The sequence below is a fragment of the Oncorhynchus tshawytscha genome, linkage group LG13 (genome assembly GCF_018296145.1).
Source record: "Oncorhynchus tshawytscha isolate Ot180627B linkage group LG13, Otsh_v2.0, whole genome shotgun sequence".
In the NCBI taxonomy this organism is placed as follows: Eukaryota; Metazoa; Chordata; class Actinopteri; order Salmoniformes; family Salmonidae; genus Oncorhynchus; species Oncorhynchus tshawytscha.
Genome location: NC_056441.1, coordinates 33,174,497 through 33,189,482, shown reverse-complemented (window position 1 = coordinate 33,189,482; position 14,986 = coordinate 33,174,497). Strand labels below are relative to the sequence as shown.

Here is a 14,986-nt window from a genome sequence, read left to right as displayed (position 1 = left end):
TACTCCTTTTTCAATATTTCATTACTCTATATTCCTACTAAAGTCAAAGGCAGTGTGAGTTGACATAGCACTGTAAAATATAAGTATAAAATATGTTCATGGCACAACTCCTAATGTAGCCCAATAAAGAGTATGAGCTGGAGCACCCCCAGAGTACATGATTTAGTGTTGAGGTGCTGACTAACGGAGAATAAACTGGAAGCTAGAAAAACAAAGAGAGTCGCACACTCTCATTGCTTATTGGGCTAAATGGGGCTAAACAGTGTGGTAGTTGGGGCTAAATAGTGTGGTAGTTGGGGCTAAACAGTGTGCTCATTGGGGTAAATGGGGCTAAACAGTGTGGTAGTTGGGGCTAAACAGTGTGGTAGTTGGGGCTAAACAGTGTGGTAGTTGGGGCTAAACAGTGTGGTAGTTGTGGTAGTTGGGGCTAAACAGTGTGCTCGTTGGGGTAAATGGGGCTAAACAGTGTGGTAGTTGAGGCTAAACAGTGTGGTAGTTGGGGCTAAACAGTGTGGTAGTTGGGGCTAAACAGTGTGGTAGTTGGGGCTAAACAGTGTGCTCGTTGGGGTAAATGGGGCTAAACAGTGTGGTAGTTGGGGCTAAATAGTATGGTAGTTGGGGCTAAACAGTGTGGTAGTTGTGGTAGTTGTGGTAGTTGGGGCTAAACAGTGTGCTCGTTGGGGTAAATGGGGCTAAACAGTGTGGTAGTTGGGGCTAAACAGTGTGGTAGTTAGGGCTAAACAGTGTGTTAGTTGGGGCTAAACAGTGTGGTAGTTGGGGTAGTTGGGGCTAAACAGTGTGGTAGTTGGGGTAGTTGGGACTAAACAGTGTGGTAGTTGGGGTAGTTGGGACTAAACAGTGTGGTAGTTGGGGTAGTTGAGACTAAACCGTGTGGTAGTTGGGTATAAACAGTGTGGTAGTAGGGGTAGTTGGGACTAAACAGTGCGGTAGTTGGGGTAGTTGGGACTAAACAGTGTGGTAGTTGGGGTAGTTCGGACTAAACAGTGTGGTAGTTGGGGTAGTTGGGGCTAAACAGTGTGGTAGTTGGGACTAAACAGTGTGGTAGTTGGGGTAGTTGGGACTAAACAGTGTGGTAGTAGGGGTAGTTGGGGCTAAACAGTGTGGTAGTAGGGGTAGTTGGGGCTAAACAGTGTGGTAGTAGGGGTAGTTGGGGCTAAACAGTGTGGTAGTAGGGGTAGTTGGGACTAAACAGTGTGGTAGTAGGGGTAGTTGGGGCTAAACAGTGTGGTAGTAGGCGTAGTTGGGACTAAACAGTGTGGTAGTAGGGGTAGTTGGGGCTAAACAGTGTGGTAGTAGGGGTAGTTGGGGCTAAACAGTGTGGTAGTAGGGGTAGTTGGGACTAAACAGTGTGGTAGTTGGGGTAGTTGGGACTAAACAGTGTGGTAGTTGGGGCTAAACAGTGTGGTAGTTGAGACTAAACAGTGTGGTAGTTGGGACTAAACAGTGTGGTAGTTGGGGGTATCACTATCACTGCTGATGATGAGCGGTTCCCTCTCTGGTAGGTGGAACGCTGAACTCTTCTCCCCGAGTTGCCATGGCCACGCACCCCAACACATCCGGGTCATAGTCGCAGCTACTGCAGCCACAGTCATGGTAACCAGCGCCCCCAGGACCAACGCCCCTAGCAACCAGGGCCACGCCTCCATCATTAGCTCCAGGTAAGGACTGAGAACCTCCGATATCCTCTGATCTAGAGGGGAGGAGCAAGGGATGAGAGGAGAGGAGAAGGGAAGAGAGGAGAGAAGGGTAGAGGAGGAGAGAGGGAGGAGTCCTTTAAAATCATTCAGCCGTTCACGATTAAAACATGCATATTACTAAATTAGTCAGTCAAACAACACACACCCACGCTGACACTCACACACCGTACTTACCTGAGTTGAGCATGTAGGAGTATTGGTACCCCAGTTCTTTGCTGGAGGTAAAGTATTCTATATTTCTGTGTAGAGGTATGAAGGGCACCATGTGGTACTGCCTATTGTGGCCAATGGGAGCATTGAACTCTGGGTAGTGGGTCTGCTCTGGAGTATGTCTCCTCAACCACTGCTCATAGATACTGAAAACAGAGAGAGAGAGACCGAGAGAGAGAGAGAGAGAGAGAGAGAGAGAGAGAGAGAGAGAGAGAAGGTGTGTTTTGGGGAGAGTAAGCGAGAGAGAAAGAGAGGGAGTGAGGGGCAGGGAGGGTGTGTGTTGGGAGAGAGAGAGAGAGAGAGAGAGAGAGAGAGAGAGAGAGAGAGAGAGAGAGAGAGTGAGCCAGAGAGAAATAGAAAGAGAGATATAGAGAAAGAGAAACAGGGTGTGGGAGGGGTGTGTGTATGCATACCTGTCTACGTAGGCGTGGTGCAGTAGGAAAATAGGGTCGTTAGCTGACCCCTGGACTGAAGACATTGAGCCGTTCATGAAGATATGAAGAGAGGCGTGCATCCCCATCACCCTACTGTTACCCAGGCCTGTCTGAGGGTTCCCAAAACCTATAGGTCAGGGGTTAGAGGTTAGATGTCATCCCCATCACCACATTGTTACCCATGCCTGTCACAGGGCTGCCGAAACCTAGAGGTCAGAGGTTAGAAGTCAAGGGTTAGAGGTCAGAATACAACACCAGAGTTAGGGTTAGAACAATGCTCTCTAGAGTGTTCTAGAACTACTGACTTTCTAGAGGTCTAGATCTAATAACACAAACACACACACATACACCCCTACTTACCTTCTAGTGTGTTTCTGAAGCTGAAGTTAGCGGAGCGGTCCATGGCTCCTGTGTCGTAGTCACGGAGACTGACCGTGAACTCCACCTCTGCTGCCGTCGGCAACCGCGCAACCAAGTTATGGTCGTGGTTGCCAGGGTTACGCAGCAATGGCCCCTCATCGTTACCGTCACACAGAACCCCCCTCACACTGTAGTCTTCCGCCCGTGAACACATCACCTACACAAACACACACACACACACAAAAGTATTGAATCAGGACGACTGCATGCCACATGATTGTGTTAGCCTGCTAAGCTAAAGCCTAGGCCAAAGCATTGAAGTAACTGTTCAGTGAAAATCTCACTTTAAAAAAAAATCTCACTTTTTGTGTGTTATTCACAGAACATGGCCTCTGGCAGAAACATAAGGTTGTCAGACATTCTCCTGATCACCACCCTCCTCTACCCATCTTCTCTCCTCTTTTCTCCTCTCCTTCCCTCTCCTCACTTCCTCTCCTCACCCCACTCTCTTCTCCTCCCCTCTCATCTCATCTCCCCAGTCCTCTCCTGTCCTCTCTCATCTCCTCTCCCCAGTCCTCTCCTCTCATCTCCTCTCCCCAGTCCTCTCCTATCCTCCACCCCTCCTATCTAGGTTACAGCTGAGCTCAACAATGATAGTATATCATCACAGTATTCATTCAAGTCATCACATGGAAAGTAATGAAGAAAAGTTCAATTATGAAAATGTCTCTTCACGTTTTGTGAGTTGAGAAGCATACACTGTGTGGTTGATTACATCTCGATAGTCTCTTCTCCTTGACCAAGTCAAGGGCCTATACATAGATATAGATAGACAGAGATTTGCATAAGGCACCAAGCAAACCATGAAACAACACTCTAACTTGTTTTCTGGGAGTTTAAGCCTCTGTGTCATTAGTTTAAGTTCAAGTTTAAATTTGAGTTCAATTTTAACTGGCACACATGTTGATGTGATACATACAGATGTAGGTTCTTAATTGGATCACTCTTTTGTTGCTGTTCATGGAGCAGTTTGGACTACTGTGACTATTAATACCGTATATGATCAAACCTGTATAGTGGACTCCTCCTCTCCAGACCTCCCCTAACCATGAATTAAAATGCAACACTTTGGAGACTATTGTGAACTTCTAAGAACAATGTCACGGTGACAGTGAGAGTGAGATGAAGGGAGGAGAAAAGAGGAGGAGGAGTGAAGAGAAATGAGAAAGGAAGATGATGGAAGAGACAGGAAGAGGATGAAAGGTGTCTCACCCTCCAAGAAGAGAACACTGAAGCAGGGCTGATGAGGTTGGGATCTCGCGGGCTCTGGGCGCCCATCAGGTCTTCGGTGCAGATGTCACAGCCCTGCGCGTCCCGCCAGTCCCAGTACGGGATGGAGAACTCAAAGTCCCCGGTCAGTTTTCGGATCTCGCGCTCCCAGTGCAGCAGGTACACACGGTGCCACGGCAGAAAGGCGGGAGCCCAGTGGGCGAAGTCCACATCGGTCCAGACATTCCCCGGTCCACCGAGAAGAGCATTCCTGGAGACATAGTAGTGCATCCACACAAACACGTCATAGGTCGAGACGTCAGAGAACAGCGGGGTGCTCCCGTTATTCATCTCCCGGTAGGTCCCGGTGGCTATGACATAATCCTGGCTAACGGTGTGCTTGGCCAGGGTGAGGTAAGAGATGAGTTTCCGCCGTTCCGCTGCCGACAGGTGAAACACGTTCCGTCGCACGGACTCTCTCCTCTCCTCGCAGTTAGCCCCAAACAGTCCGAACTGGCACTCTCCGCAGTTGAACCCCATGTAGTTGGAGGCGCACTGGCAGGTCCGGTTATAAAATACCAGAGGCCACCTCTCTCTGTCGTCCAAGCCGGAGAAGGGGTAATTCAGCCCGTTGGGGAGATCCGATACCTCCACGTCCCGGCAGAACCCCCTGCCAGAGCTGGCCCCGCAGGCCGAACCATCCCCTTCCCAGACCGGGCAGCACTCTTTAGAGAGCAGGGCCTCCGTTGTGGCGCAGAGCCTGGGAAACTGCTGCTGGGAGAACCGCAAACACTGGAGGAAAAACACACCGTGGATGAGAAGGAGCCGCATCGCAATACATCACACCCGTCCCGTCCCGTCCTGTCACACACACCAGCCCGGTGATGTGTTTTGATAGTAATGGAGAGAGGAGTTGGCAAGTAGAAGTGAGAGAAGGGGAAACACATGTGCCTAGTAGTCCAGCCATGTCAGAGTCTCCGCGGCTCTTACTTGACTTCTCCTCCCACACCCGCCCTCCCCTCATCTCTGGCACGGCGGTCACATGCCTCATGACCCCGGTGGTGAGTTTGTTTCATGGGTGGCTGGTTCCCTGAACACACACACACCGATGGTCTTTCTCACACTAACCAACGGATCTAATTTATTTAATTACACTTCAGGTTTCAAGGGGTGAATAAATGTAGAGAATAAGCATACACAGTTTGTTTGTTTTTTTATCACAAAAGCACTTGCCTACAGGTTTCAGTGAAGGCAATTGAAATGTGACTATAAAAATAATGGCATTTTGGTTTCTTCAAGTTTCTTAAAATCATAAAAGATGATTTTTTTCTGACACTGTGCTTCACTGCAAGTTTCACAACCACAGAGTTATGTTGTCGTTATGAAAATGTTTTCACGTTTCTCCTTTTCTAATCCGTTCTGGTATTTCCCTGCATAAAGGTTGAGCAGCCAGGCGAAGCCAGGATCTCGCATAGCATAGATTAGACAGCATTTACAGCCAGGTTGTAATGATTTGCCTACATTTTCGTTTTTTTTTTCAGGTTTTTGATTGCTTAGGTTTCCATTCTACATGTTTGAGTTTACAAAAAATCGTCTAGTCTATAACCCAGATTTTCCAATTTTCCCCTCCGACGAAAGAGTCTCAGTTCAGAAGGCAGGCTGTTATCATAGAGAGAAATAGAAGGACAATCATCTGGACAAGCATAATCATTCATGATTCATGATGGTGAATAAATCAGAAATTAATGTCTCCGCACAACATCATCACACTTGAGTTACTTATTTGTTTTTTTCAGACACCTGGTGTGAAAAAAAATCTATCTTAATACAATATCGTTGAAGAATGATTCATATATGTTTTGGCCTAATAATAAACGTCGCTCTCTTTACAAAAAAGGCTTTCATTTCATTCATTCATGTCTAGGACAACAAAATACACCGAAAACTCCAATCAAAACGTAATTTCTTCTAATTCCACCCACTGTGACCCACAGGCAAAGCAGTCATCTCATTTGAGTCATTTTTCTAAACCCCTCGCCTGTAAATTCCTAGTTAAAGCCAAGTACAGGTTTTTACCGCTGATCTATGTACATAGCCTATATGTGTCGATACCAGGATTATATTGACCCACCCGCCACAGCACGAGGCGTTGCCACATATACAGAGCATTCGGGAAAGTATTCAGACCCCTTGACTTTTTCCACATGTTGCTAAATTCAATTGATTGGACATGATTTGGAAAGGCACACACGTGTCTAGATAAGGTCCCACAGTTGACAGTGCATGTCAGAGCAAAAACCAAGGCATGAGGACAAGGCGTCCATAGAGCTCCGAGACAGGATTGTACCAAAACATTTCTGCAGCATTGAAGGTCCCCAAGAACTCTGTGGCCTCCATTATTCTTAAATGGAAGACGTTTGGAACCAGCAAGACTCTTTCTAGAGCTGGCCGTGCTGCCAAACTGGGAGGTGACCAAGAAATCGATGGTCACTCTGACAGAGCTGCAGAGTTCCTCTGTGGAGATGGGAGTACCTTCCAGAAGGACAACCATCTCTGCAACACACAACCAATCAGGCCTTTATGGTAGAGTGCCAGACAGAAGTCACTCCTCAGGAAGGGCACATAACAGCCCGCTTAGAGTTTGCCAAAATGCACCTTAAGGACTTTCAGATCATGAGAAACAAGATTCTCTGGTCTGATGAAACCAAGATTGAACTCTTTGGCCTGAATGCCAAGAGTCACGTCTGGAGGAAACCTGGCACCATCCCTACAGTGAAGCATGGTGGTGGCAGCATCATGCTGTGGGGATGTTTTTCAGCGGCAGGGACTGGGAGACTTGTCAGGATCAAGAGAAAGATGAACGGAGCGAAGTACAGAGAGATCCTTGATGAAAACCTTCTCCAGAGAGCTCAGTACCTCAGACTGGGGCAAAGGTTCACCTTCCAACAGGACAAGGACCCTAAGCACACAGGGTCTGAATAATTATGTAAATGTCATATTTTTAATACATTTGCAAAAAAACAAAAAAAACATTTTTTGCTTTGTCATTATGAGGTATTGTGTGTTGCTTGATGAGGGGCAAACATTTTTTTAGAATAAGGCTGTAATGTAACAAATTGTGGAAAAAGTCAAGGGGTCTGAATACTTTCCGAATGTACTGTACCTCTCTCTGCCATCACAGGACCATCACGCGACCGCAGCGCAGAGTGAAAGCGAGTCATCCGCTCGAGATAACACTAAATGCCTTGATTGTCCAAACCCAGTCTATGCACAGTGGTACAGGCTATATATATATATATATAAACTCCTGCACTTGGTAACATTTAAAGATGAACTGAGTCATAACAGTTGATTTCAGGGGCGTCATGCACCCCAAAAATCTGAGGGAGGACTAAGTGTGAGGCTGGAGGGTCATCCGCTGTCTGGAATTTGGAGAATTACACTGGAAATAGCTGATTCCTGCACTCTAGAGCCATAATCATTATTCTTAATTCTATGTAAAAAAAAAAAAAAAGAAGATTTTTCTGCCTATCTAAGCATGCCTCTCTGAGTTTTCTGGTGTCTCTTTTTTTAAGAAACAAAAAATGTCTGCTATCTGCTCAAATCTGGGTAAATGATTGAGAGGATTGTGAGTCTTATTCAGTACATTTAGTTATTGCTTGCTTTTCTAAAGTCTACCAACCTTGCCAGCAGGCATGCCAGGTAAAAGATAGTTGAATAGCTACTCGTGTTTGATAACCTGAAATGGCTTCTTGGTAGCTAGTTATGAGGTTGGGAGATAGGTTCCCAATCTGTTCTAGCTAAAGCCAACTTTGCTAAAATTGCTACGTGGCTAGTAGTAGGCCTATTACAGAGAAACATTTGTTTGAGGCGGCACATGCCCTTGTGCCCCCTGTGGGCATGATGCTTCTGTTGTGTTGACCAGATTTTGGTTTAAGGCCTCAATCTGAGGCAAAAGCCTTTTTATAGAAAGCAATGGATGAAATAGACACCTTCTGGGACACATACGTTCTATTTGACTACCAGAGAAATTAATATCTTTTTAAGAGTAAGAAAAAACACTTATGTATTTAATTTAAGTCTATTTGAAATGTTGCACAATGGAATCTCTTGAGATTCACCATCTCGTTTTCAAGAGTCAGAATGAAAGAGAAAAAAACTATAGTTAGTAGACACCGTATGTCAACTATTGTCTAATAATTATAACAATGAAATAATAATAATTAAAAACACACAAACTTTATAGGACTATGCTTGCTTAACGAGTACCACTTCCCCCTGATTCAGTTCATACCGAGACTTGACCTCTGACTCGCAAACACACGTGACCTCCCCCCTGAAGTGTTCCAGCCCACCGTGCGATTGAAAAAGGCCTTCTTCAATTGGTCAACAGAAAGTGGTGTTGTTGTGCAGTAGGCCTGATTTCGAACCCAGTCCGTTATATTGGCGCAGTGATCTCTGAGTATGAGGTCAAAGGGAGGTTAAATGTAACTGAGGGGGTTTGATGAACTGTGCTTTTGGAGATGAGTAACCTTGCTGGAGATTGAAGACTTGTGTTAGCTTCCTGCACTCATCCCTATGGGCTTTAGCTAAATGGACTAACACAGTCTTGTGACATGAAGGAGACTTGTTTGGAACCCAGTCAGTCACAAGTGCAAGATTAAATAGGTGGTGGAATGACTATCCTTAGAAGAGCTATGACAGGGCTATTCAACTACTGAACAAAAATATAAACGCAACATGTAAAGTGTTGGTCTCATGTTTCATGAGCTGAAATAAAAGATCCCAGAAATTTTCCATACGCACAAAAAACGTATTTCTCTCAATATTTTGGCACAAATGTGTCTACATCCCTGTTAGTGAGCGTTTCTCCTTTGCCAAGATAATCCATCCACCTGACAGGTGTGGCATATCAAGAAGCTGATTAAACAGCATGATCATTACACAGGTGCACCTTGTGCTGGGGACAATAAAAGGCCAGTCTAAATGCCGCAGATGTCTCAAGTTTTGAGGGAGTGTGAATTGGCATGCTGACTGCAGGAATGTCCACCAGAGCTGTTGCCAGAGAATTGAATGTTAATTTCTCTACCATATACCACCTCCAATGTCGTTTTAGAGAATTTGGCAGTATGTCCAACCTGTCTTACAACTGCAGACCACGTGTAACCACGCCAGACCTCCACATCCGGCTTCTTCACCTGAGGGATCGTCCGAGACCAGCCACCTGAACAGCTGATGAAACTGTGGGTTTGCACAACCGTTGGATTTCTGCACAAACTGTCAGAAACCGTCTCAGGGAAGCTCAGAGAACGCTGGAGAAGTGTGCTCTTCACGGATGAATCCTGGTTTCAACTGTACCAGGCAGATGGCAAGCAGCGTGTATGGCGTCGTGTGGGCGAGCGGTTTGCTGATGTCAACATTGTGAATAGAGTGCCCCATAGTGGTGGTGGGGTTATGGTATGGGCAGGCATAAGCTACAGGCAACGAACACAATTGCATTTTATCGATGACAATTTGGATGCACAGAGATTACTGTGGCGAGATACTAAGGCCCATTGTCGTGCCATTCATCCGCCTCATGTTTCCGCATGATAACGCAGGGCCCCATTTCGCAAGGATCTGTACACAATTCCTGGAAGCTGAAAATGTCCCAGTTTTTCCATGTCCTGCATACTCACTAGACATGTCACCCATTGAGAATGTTTTGGATGGTCTGGATTGACTTGTTTGACAGCGTGTTCCAGTTCCCTACAATATACATTAACTTCGCACAGCCATTGTGCACAACCATTGAAGAGGAGTCGGACAACATTCCACAGGCCACAATCAACAGTCTGATCAAGTCCTCTGGCAGAAACATAAGCTAGTCACACAGTCTTCTGATCACCACCCTCCTCTCACCCTCATCTCCTCCACTTCCTCTCCTCTCCCCACCCCCCTCTCTTCTTCTCTCCCCAGTCCTCTCCTCTCCATTCCTCTCTTCTCCTGATGCCTCTCGTCTCCTCCTCTCACTCTATGTGAAGGAGATGTGTTTAGCTGCATGAGGCAAATCAAATCAAAGTTTATTTGTCACGTGCGCCGAATATAACAGGTGTAGATCTTACAGTGAAATGCTTACTTACATGCTCTAACCAATAGTGCAAAAAAGGGTATTAGGTGAACAATAGGTAGGTAAAGAAATAAAACAACAGTAAAAAGACAGGCTATATGCAGTAGCGAGGCTATAAAAGTAGTGAAGCTACATACAGACACTGGTTAGTCAGGCTGATTGAGGTAGAATATAGATATGCTTAAAGTGACTATGCATATATGATGAACAGAGAGTAGCAGTAGCGTAAAAGAGGGGTTGGCAGGTTGTGGGTTGTACACAATGCAGATAGCCCGGTTAGCCAATGTGCGGGAGCACTGGTTGGGCGGTCCAGTTGAGGTAGTATGTACATGAATGTATAGTTAAAGTGACTATGCATACATGATAAACAGAGAGTAGCAATGCAAATAGTCCAGGTAGCCATTTGATTACCTGTTCAGGAGTCTTATGGCTTGGGGGTAAAAACTGTTGAGAAGCCTTTTTGTCCTAGACTTGGCACTTCGGTACTGCTTGCCATGCGTTAGGAGAGAGAACAGTCTATGACTGGGGTCTTTGACCATTTTTAGGGCCTTCCTCTGACACAGCCTGTTGTAGAGATCCTGGATGGCAGGCAGCTTAGCCCCAGTGATGTTCTGGGCCGTACACACTACCCTCTGTAGTGCCTTGTGGTCAGAGGCCGAGCAATTGCCGTACCAGGCAGTGATGCAACCAGTCAGGATGCTCTCGATGTTGCAGCTGTAGAACTTTAAAAAAAAAAAAAACGTAATATCCAATTGTTAGTAATTACTATCTTGTCTCATCACTACAACTCCCATACGGGGTCGGGAGAGAAGAAGGTCGAAAGCCATGCGTCCTCCGAAACACAACCTAACCAAGCCGCACTGCTTCTTAACACAGCGCGCATCCAACCCGGAAGCCAGCCGCAACAATGTGTCGGAGGAAACACCGTGCACCTGGCTACCTTGGTTAGCGTGCACTGTGCCTGGCCCGCCACAGGAGTCGCTGGTGCGCGATGAGACAAGGAAATCCCTACTGGCCAAACCCTCCCTAACCCGGACGACGCTAGGCCAATTGTGCATCGCCCCACGGACCTCCCGTTTGCGGCCGGCTGCGACAGAGCCTGGGCGCGAACCCAGAGTCTCTGGCGGCACAGATCACTGAGCCACCCAGGAGGCCCTCAGCTGTAGAACCTTTTGAGGATCTCAGGACCCATGCCAAATCTTTTTAGTTTCCTGAGGGGGAATAGGCTTTGTCGTGCCCTCTTCATGACTGTCTTGGTGTGTTTGGACCATTCTAGTTTGTTGTTGATGTGGACACCAAGGAATTTGAAGCTCTCAACCTGCTCCACTACAGCCCCGTCGATGAGAATGGGGGCGTGCTCAGGCCTACCACTGTTGTGTCGTCTGCAAACTTAATGATGGTGTTGGAGTCGTGCCTGGCCATGCAGTCGTGGGTGAACAGGGAGTACAGGAGGGGACTGAGCACGCACCCCTGGGGAGCTCCATTGTTGAGGATCAGCGTGGTAGATGTGTTGCTACCTACCTTCACCACCTGGGGGCGGCTCATCAGTAAGTCCAGGATCCAGATGCAGAGGGAGGTGTTTAGTCCCAGGATCCTTAGTTTAGGGATGAGCTGAGGGTACTATGGTGTTGAACGCTGAGCTGTAGTCAATGAATAGCACTCTTACATAAGTGTTCCTTTTGTCCAGGTATGAAAGGGCAGTGTGGAGTACAATAGAGATTGCATCATCTGTGGATCTGTTTGGGCGGTATGCAAATTGGAGTGGGTCTAGGGTTTCTGGGATAATGGTGTTGATGTGAGCCATTACCAACCATTCAAAGCACTTCATGGCTACGGACGTGAGTGCTACGGGTCTGTAGTCATTTAGGCAGGTTGCCTTTGTGTTCTTGAGCACAGGGACTATGCTGGTCTGCTTGAAACATGTTGGTATTACAGACTCAATCAGGGACATGTTGAAAATGTCGGTGAAGACACCTGCCAGTTGGTCAGCACATGCCAGGAGCACATGTCCTGGTAATCCATCTGGCCCTGCAGCCTTGTGTATGTTGACCTGTTTAAAGGTCTTACTCACGTCGGCTACGGAGATCGTGATCACAGTCGTCCGGAACAGCTGATGCTCTCATGCATGCCCCAGTGTTGCTTGCCTCGAAGCATGCATAGAAGTGATTTAGCTTGTCTGGTAGGCTCGTGTCACTGGGCAGCTCGCGGCTGTGCTTCCCTTTGTAGTCTGTAATAGTTTGCAAGCCCTGCCACATAAGATGAGCGTCGGAGCCGGTGTAGTATTATTATTCAATCTTAGCCCTGTATTGACGCTTTGCTTGTTTAATGGTTCGTGGCAGGGCATAGCAGGATTTCGTTTAAGCTTCCGGGTTAGAGTCCCACATCTTGAAAGCGACAGCTCTACCCTTTAGCTCAGTGCGAATGTTGCCTGTAATCCATGGTTTCTGGTTGGGGTATGTACTTACAGTCACTGTGGGGACACCAGATACTGACTGGTTTTCTGATCCACGACCATATCTTTTTTAAAGGTACTGTATCTGTGACCATCAGATGCATATCTGTATTCCCAGTCATGTGAAATCCATAGATTAGGGCCTAATTTATTTATTTAAATTAACTGATAACCTTATATGAATTGTAACTCAGTAAAATATTTCAAATTGTTGCATGTTGCATTTATACTTTTGTTCAGTATATACACTATATATATATAAAAGTATGTGTATGTGTGGAGACCCCTTCATATTAGTAGATTTGGCTATTTCAACCACACCCATTGCTGACAGGAGTATAAAATCGAGCACACAGCCATGCAATCTCCATAGACAAACATTGGCAGGAGAATGGCCTTACTGAAGAACTCAGTGACTTTCAACGTGGCACTGTCATAGGATGACAACTTTCCAACAAGTCAGTTCGTCAAATAGAGGGGAACAGAAAGCACATCCACATTCCAGTCTTAGTTGATAACGTGCCAAATACTAGAGCCAAACTCATAGGAGAAAATAAATTAAACATGCCACATTCACTTCAGAAACCTCCAGAACCTTTCTTTTTTACCATAGTGAGCGTTTAATTATATCTGTTGTTCTCTAATTGTCCTGTCTGGCAAAGTACCAGCACAGAGTTTCTAAACCCAGAGGCGCAACATTGCAAACGCTTGCGAAGCAGACCAAACAGACTAGGCCGTTGTTTGGGTTTTGAGAAGTCAATGAGAGAAGTAAACAATTATTCCTTAGTTGTTAATTTTCTCGAAATCTAAAGGCACAACCTAGGTTCGAGCCAATGTCTGAAGTAGTTGAACATGTTAATTACTCCAACCTCGGGAAAGTGACAAACTGACACGTTTTCATTTTCGTCAAAAATAACTTTATTTCGAAGCAGTGCATTGCTGATGGTTTGCACATGCGCAATTCGGCGCGAGACAACCCTTAGACCCAATGAGGTATTTCTACGTGTGAGTCACAGATACAATGAGAGTGTTCGTTTAAAAAAGTCTTTGCGTGAGCTTTGCTAGCCAATGTCGCCATGACATCGCTTGCAAGTGTGATCTGGGATTTCTATTGCAGAAGCAATTTTAGCCTATCTTCATACTGTACGGTCTTTGGTAGCAGGATGTCGTCTGTTTTTGAATCTGAATTTAGAGAACTAAATTGGAAAACTGAATCTGGCTGCATCTGAGAAGTTGAATATATGAAACTTTGATCAAATAGAAAAAATAGTCTGTAAACTTGATACACGGTAAATGAATGCAATATCTACCATATTCAAACTGAATATATAAATATGCATTTGAATATTAAATTAAATGTAAATATTCACTCAATTCAGTTTAAAATCATGAAATACAAGTTAAATTTGTACAAATGGAAAAATATTACATTCAAATTCAATATCCTAGTACAAATATCCTAATACAAACAGAGCCATTCAGCAGTTTTTACCTGATTAAGTACAATACCATTGGAAATAAACATAATTTAACCGTGCACTCTAAACTAGTGTCTGTGCAGCAGCCTGAATGTTTGACGTCCCTACATACAGACAGACTAAACATTGTACTAATTAAAAACAAAAATGTACGTTTTAAGTGAGAAGTAGGCATTGGTCTGAAGCCGAAAAATAAAGGAAATCCCCATGAGCACCACAATGCTTACTTCACCCACACTCTCCCTAAATCATACTCTTAGATGAGGTGCTCCCACAATAATGTGATTTGTACTGCATACAAGGTCAAGTATTGGATTCTTCACATAACACACTGACATTATCCCATTCCACTACATTTTATAACTGAAAAATGTATATATATTATACTTTATAATACCATCAGGCTTGATTGAGTGAGCTGTTTTGTCTTGTAGTATGTGGTGCCTGCCGTTATTTCCTTAAACCTTTATTTTAGCAATACATGTTATATTTTCTGGTCAGTAGGTGTCCAACATAACAACAGGTGTGTTGGGCACAGTCACTCATGTTTGTATTTTTTTTTATTTTTGCAATAAAGATGGTAACACTACAATAATACATATTTACAATAGGCCTGTATCTAAAAATACATAGACTAATATATATATATATATATATATATATATATATATATATATATATATATATATATATATATATATATATATATATATATATATATATATATATATATATATATATTTACAGTGGGGTCCGAAATGGACACCCTTGATAAAGATAAGCAATAATGACTGTATAAAATGAAGAATTCAAATATTGAGCTATATTGTATGCACAAAAAAAATGGAAAATGTTATTATATACTAATACAATTGCTTAGCGCAATAGATTTTGTTTAACAAGTAATCTTTTTTCTCAAAAATGTAGGGGTCAAAATTATTGACACCCCTAAAGAT

At 44.7% G+C, this 14,986-nt stretch overlaps 1 protein-coding gene across 1 annotated transcript; it reads right to left on the bottom strand.

Moving 5' to 3' along the window:
* Nucleotides 1-1,317: 1,317 nt before the first annotated feature.
* Nucleotides 1,318-5,021, bottom strand: LOC112232177 (tyrosinase-like). The gene is made up of 5 exons (XM_042295550.1): nucleotides 3,995-5,021; nucleotides 2,723-2,939; nucleotides 2,342-2,489; nucleotides 1,893-2,074; nucleotides 1,318-1,711 (listed from the first exon to the last, which is right to left on the bottom strand). Exons 1-5 carry the CDS (start codon nucleotides 4,820-4,822, stop codon nucleotides 1,458-1,460), a joined length of 1,629 nt encoding a protein of 542 aa, XP_042151484.1. The 5' UTR covers nucleotides 4,823-5,021; the 3' UTR covers nucleotides 1,318-1,457.
* Nucleotides 5,022-14,986: the final 9,965 nt, after the last annotated feature.

Coding starts and splice junctions, on each gene's coding strand:
- LOC112232177 (XM_042295550.1), bottom strand. CDS start 4,822: ATGCGGCTCCTTCTCATCCACGGTGTGTTTTTCCTCCAGTGTTTGCGG. Junction 2,940..3,994: donor CAGTGTTCTCTTCTTGGAGG/GTGAGACACCTT, acceptor GTGTTTGTGTAG/GTGATGTGTTCACGGGCGGA. Junction 2,075..2,341: donor CACCACGCCTACGTAGACAG/GTATGCATACAC, acceptor CTCTGTTTTCAG/TATCTATGAGCAGTGGTTGA.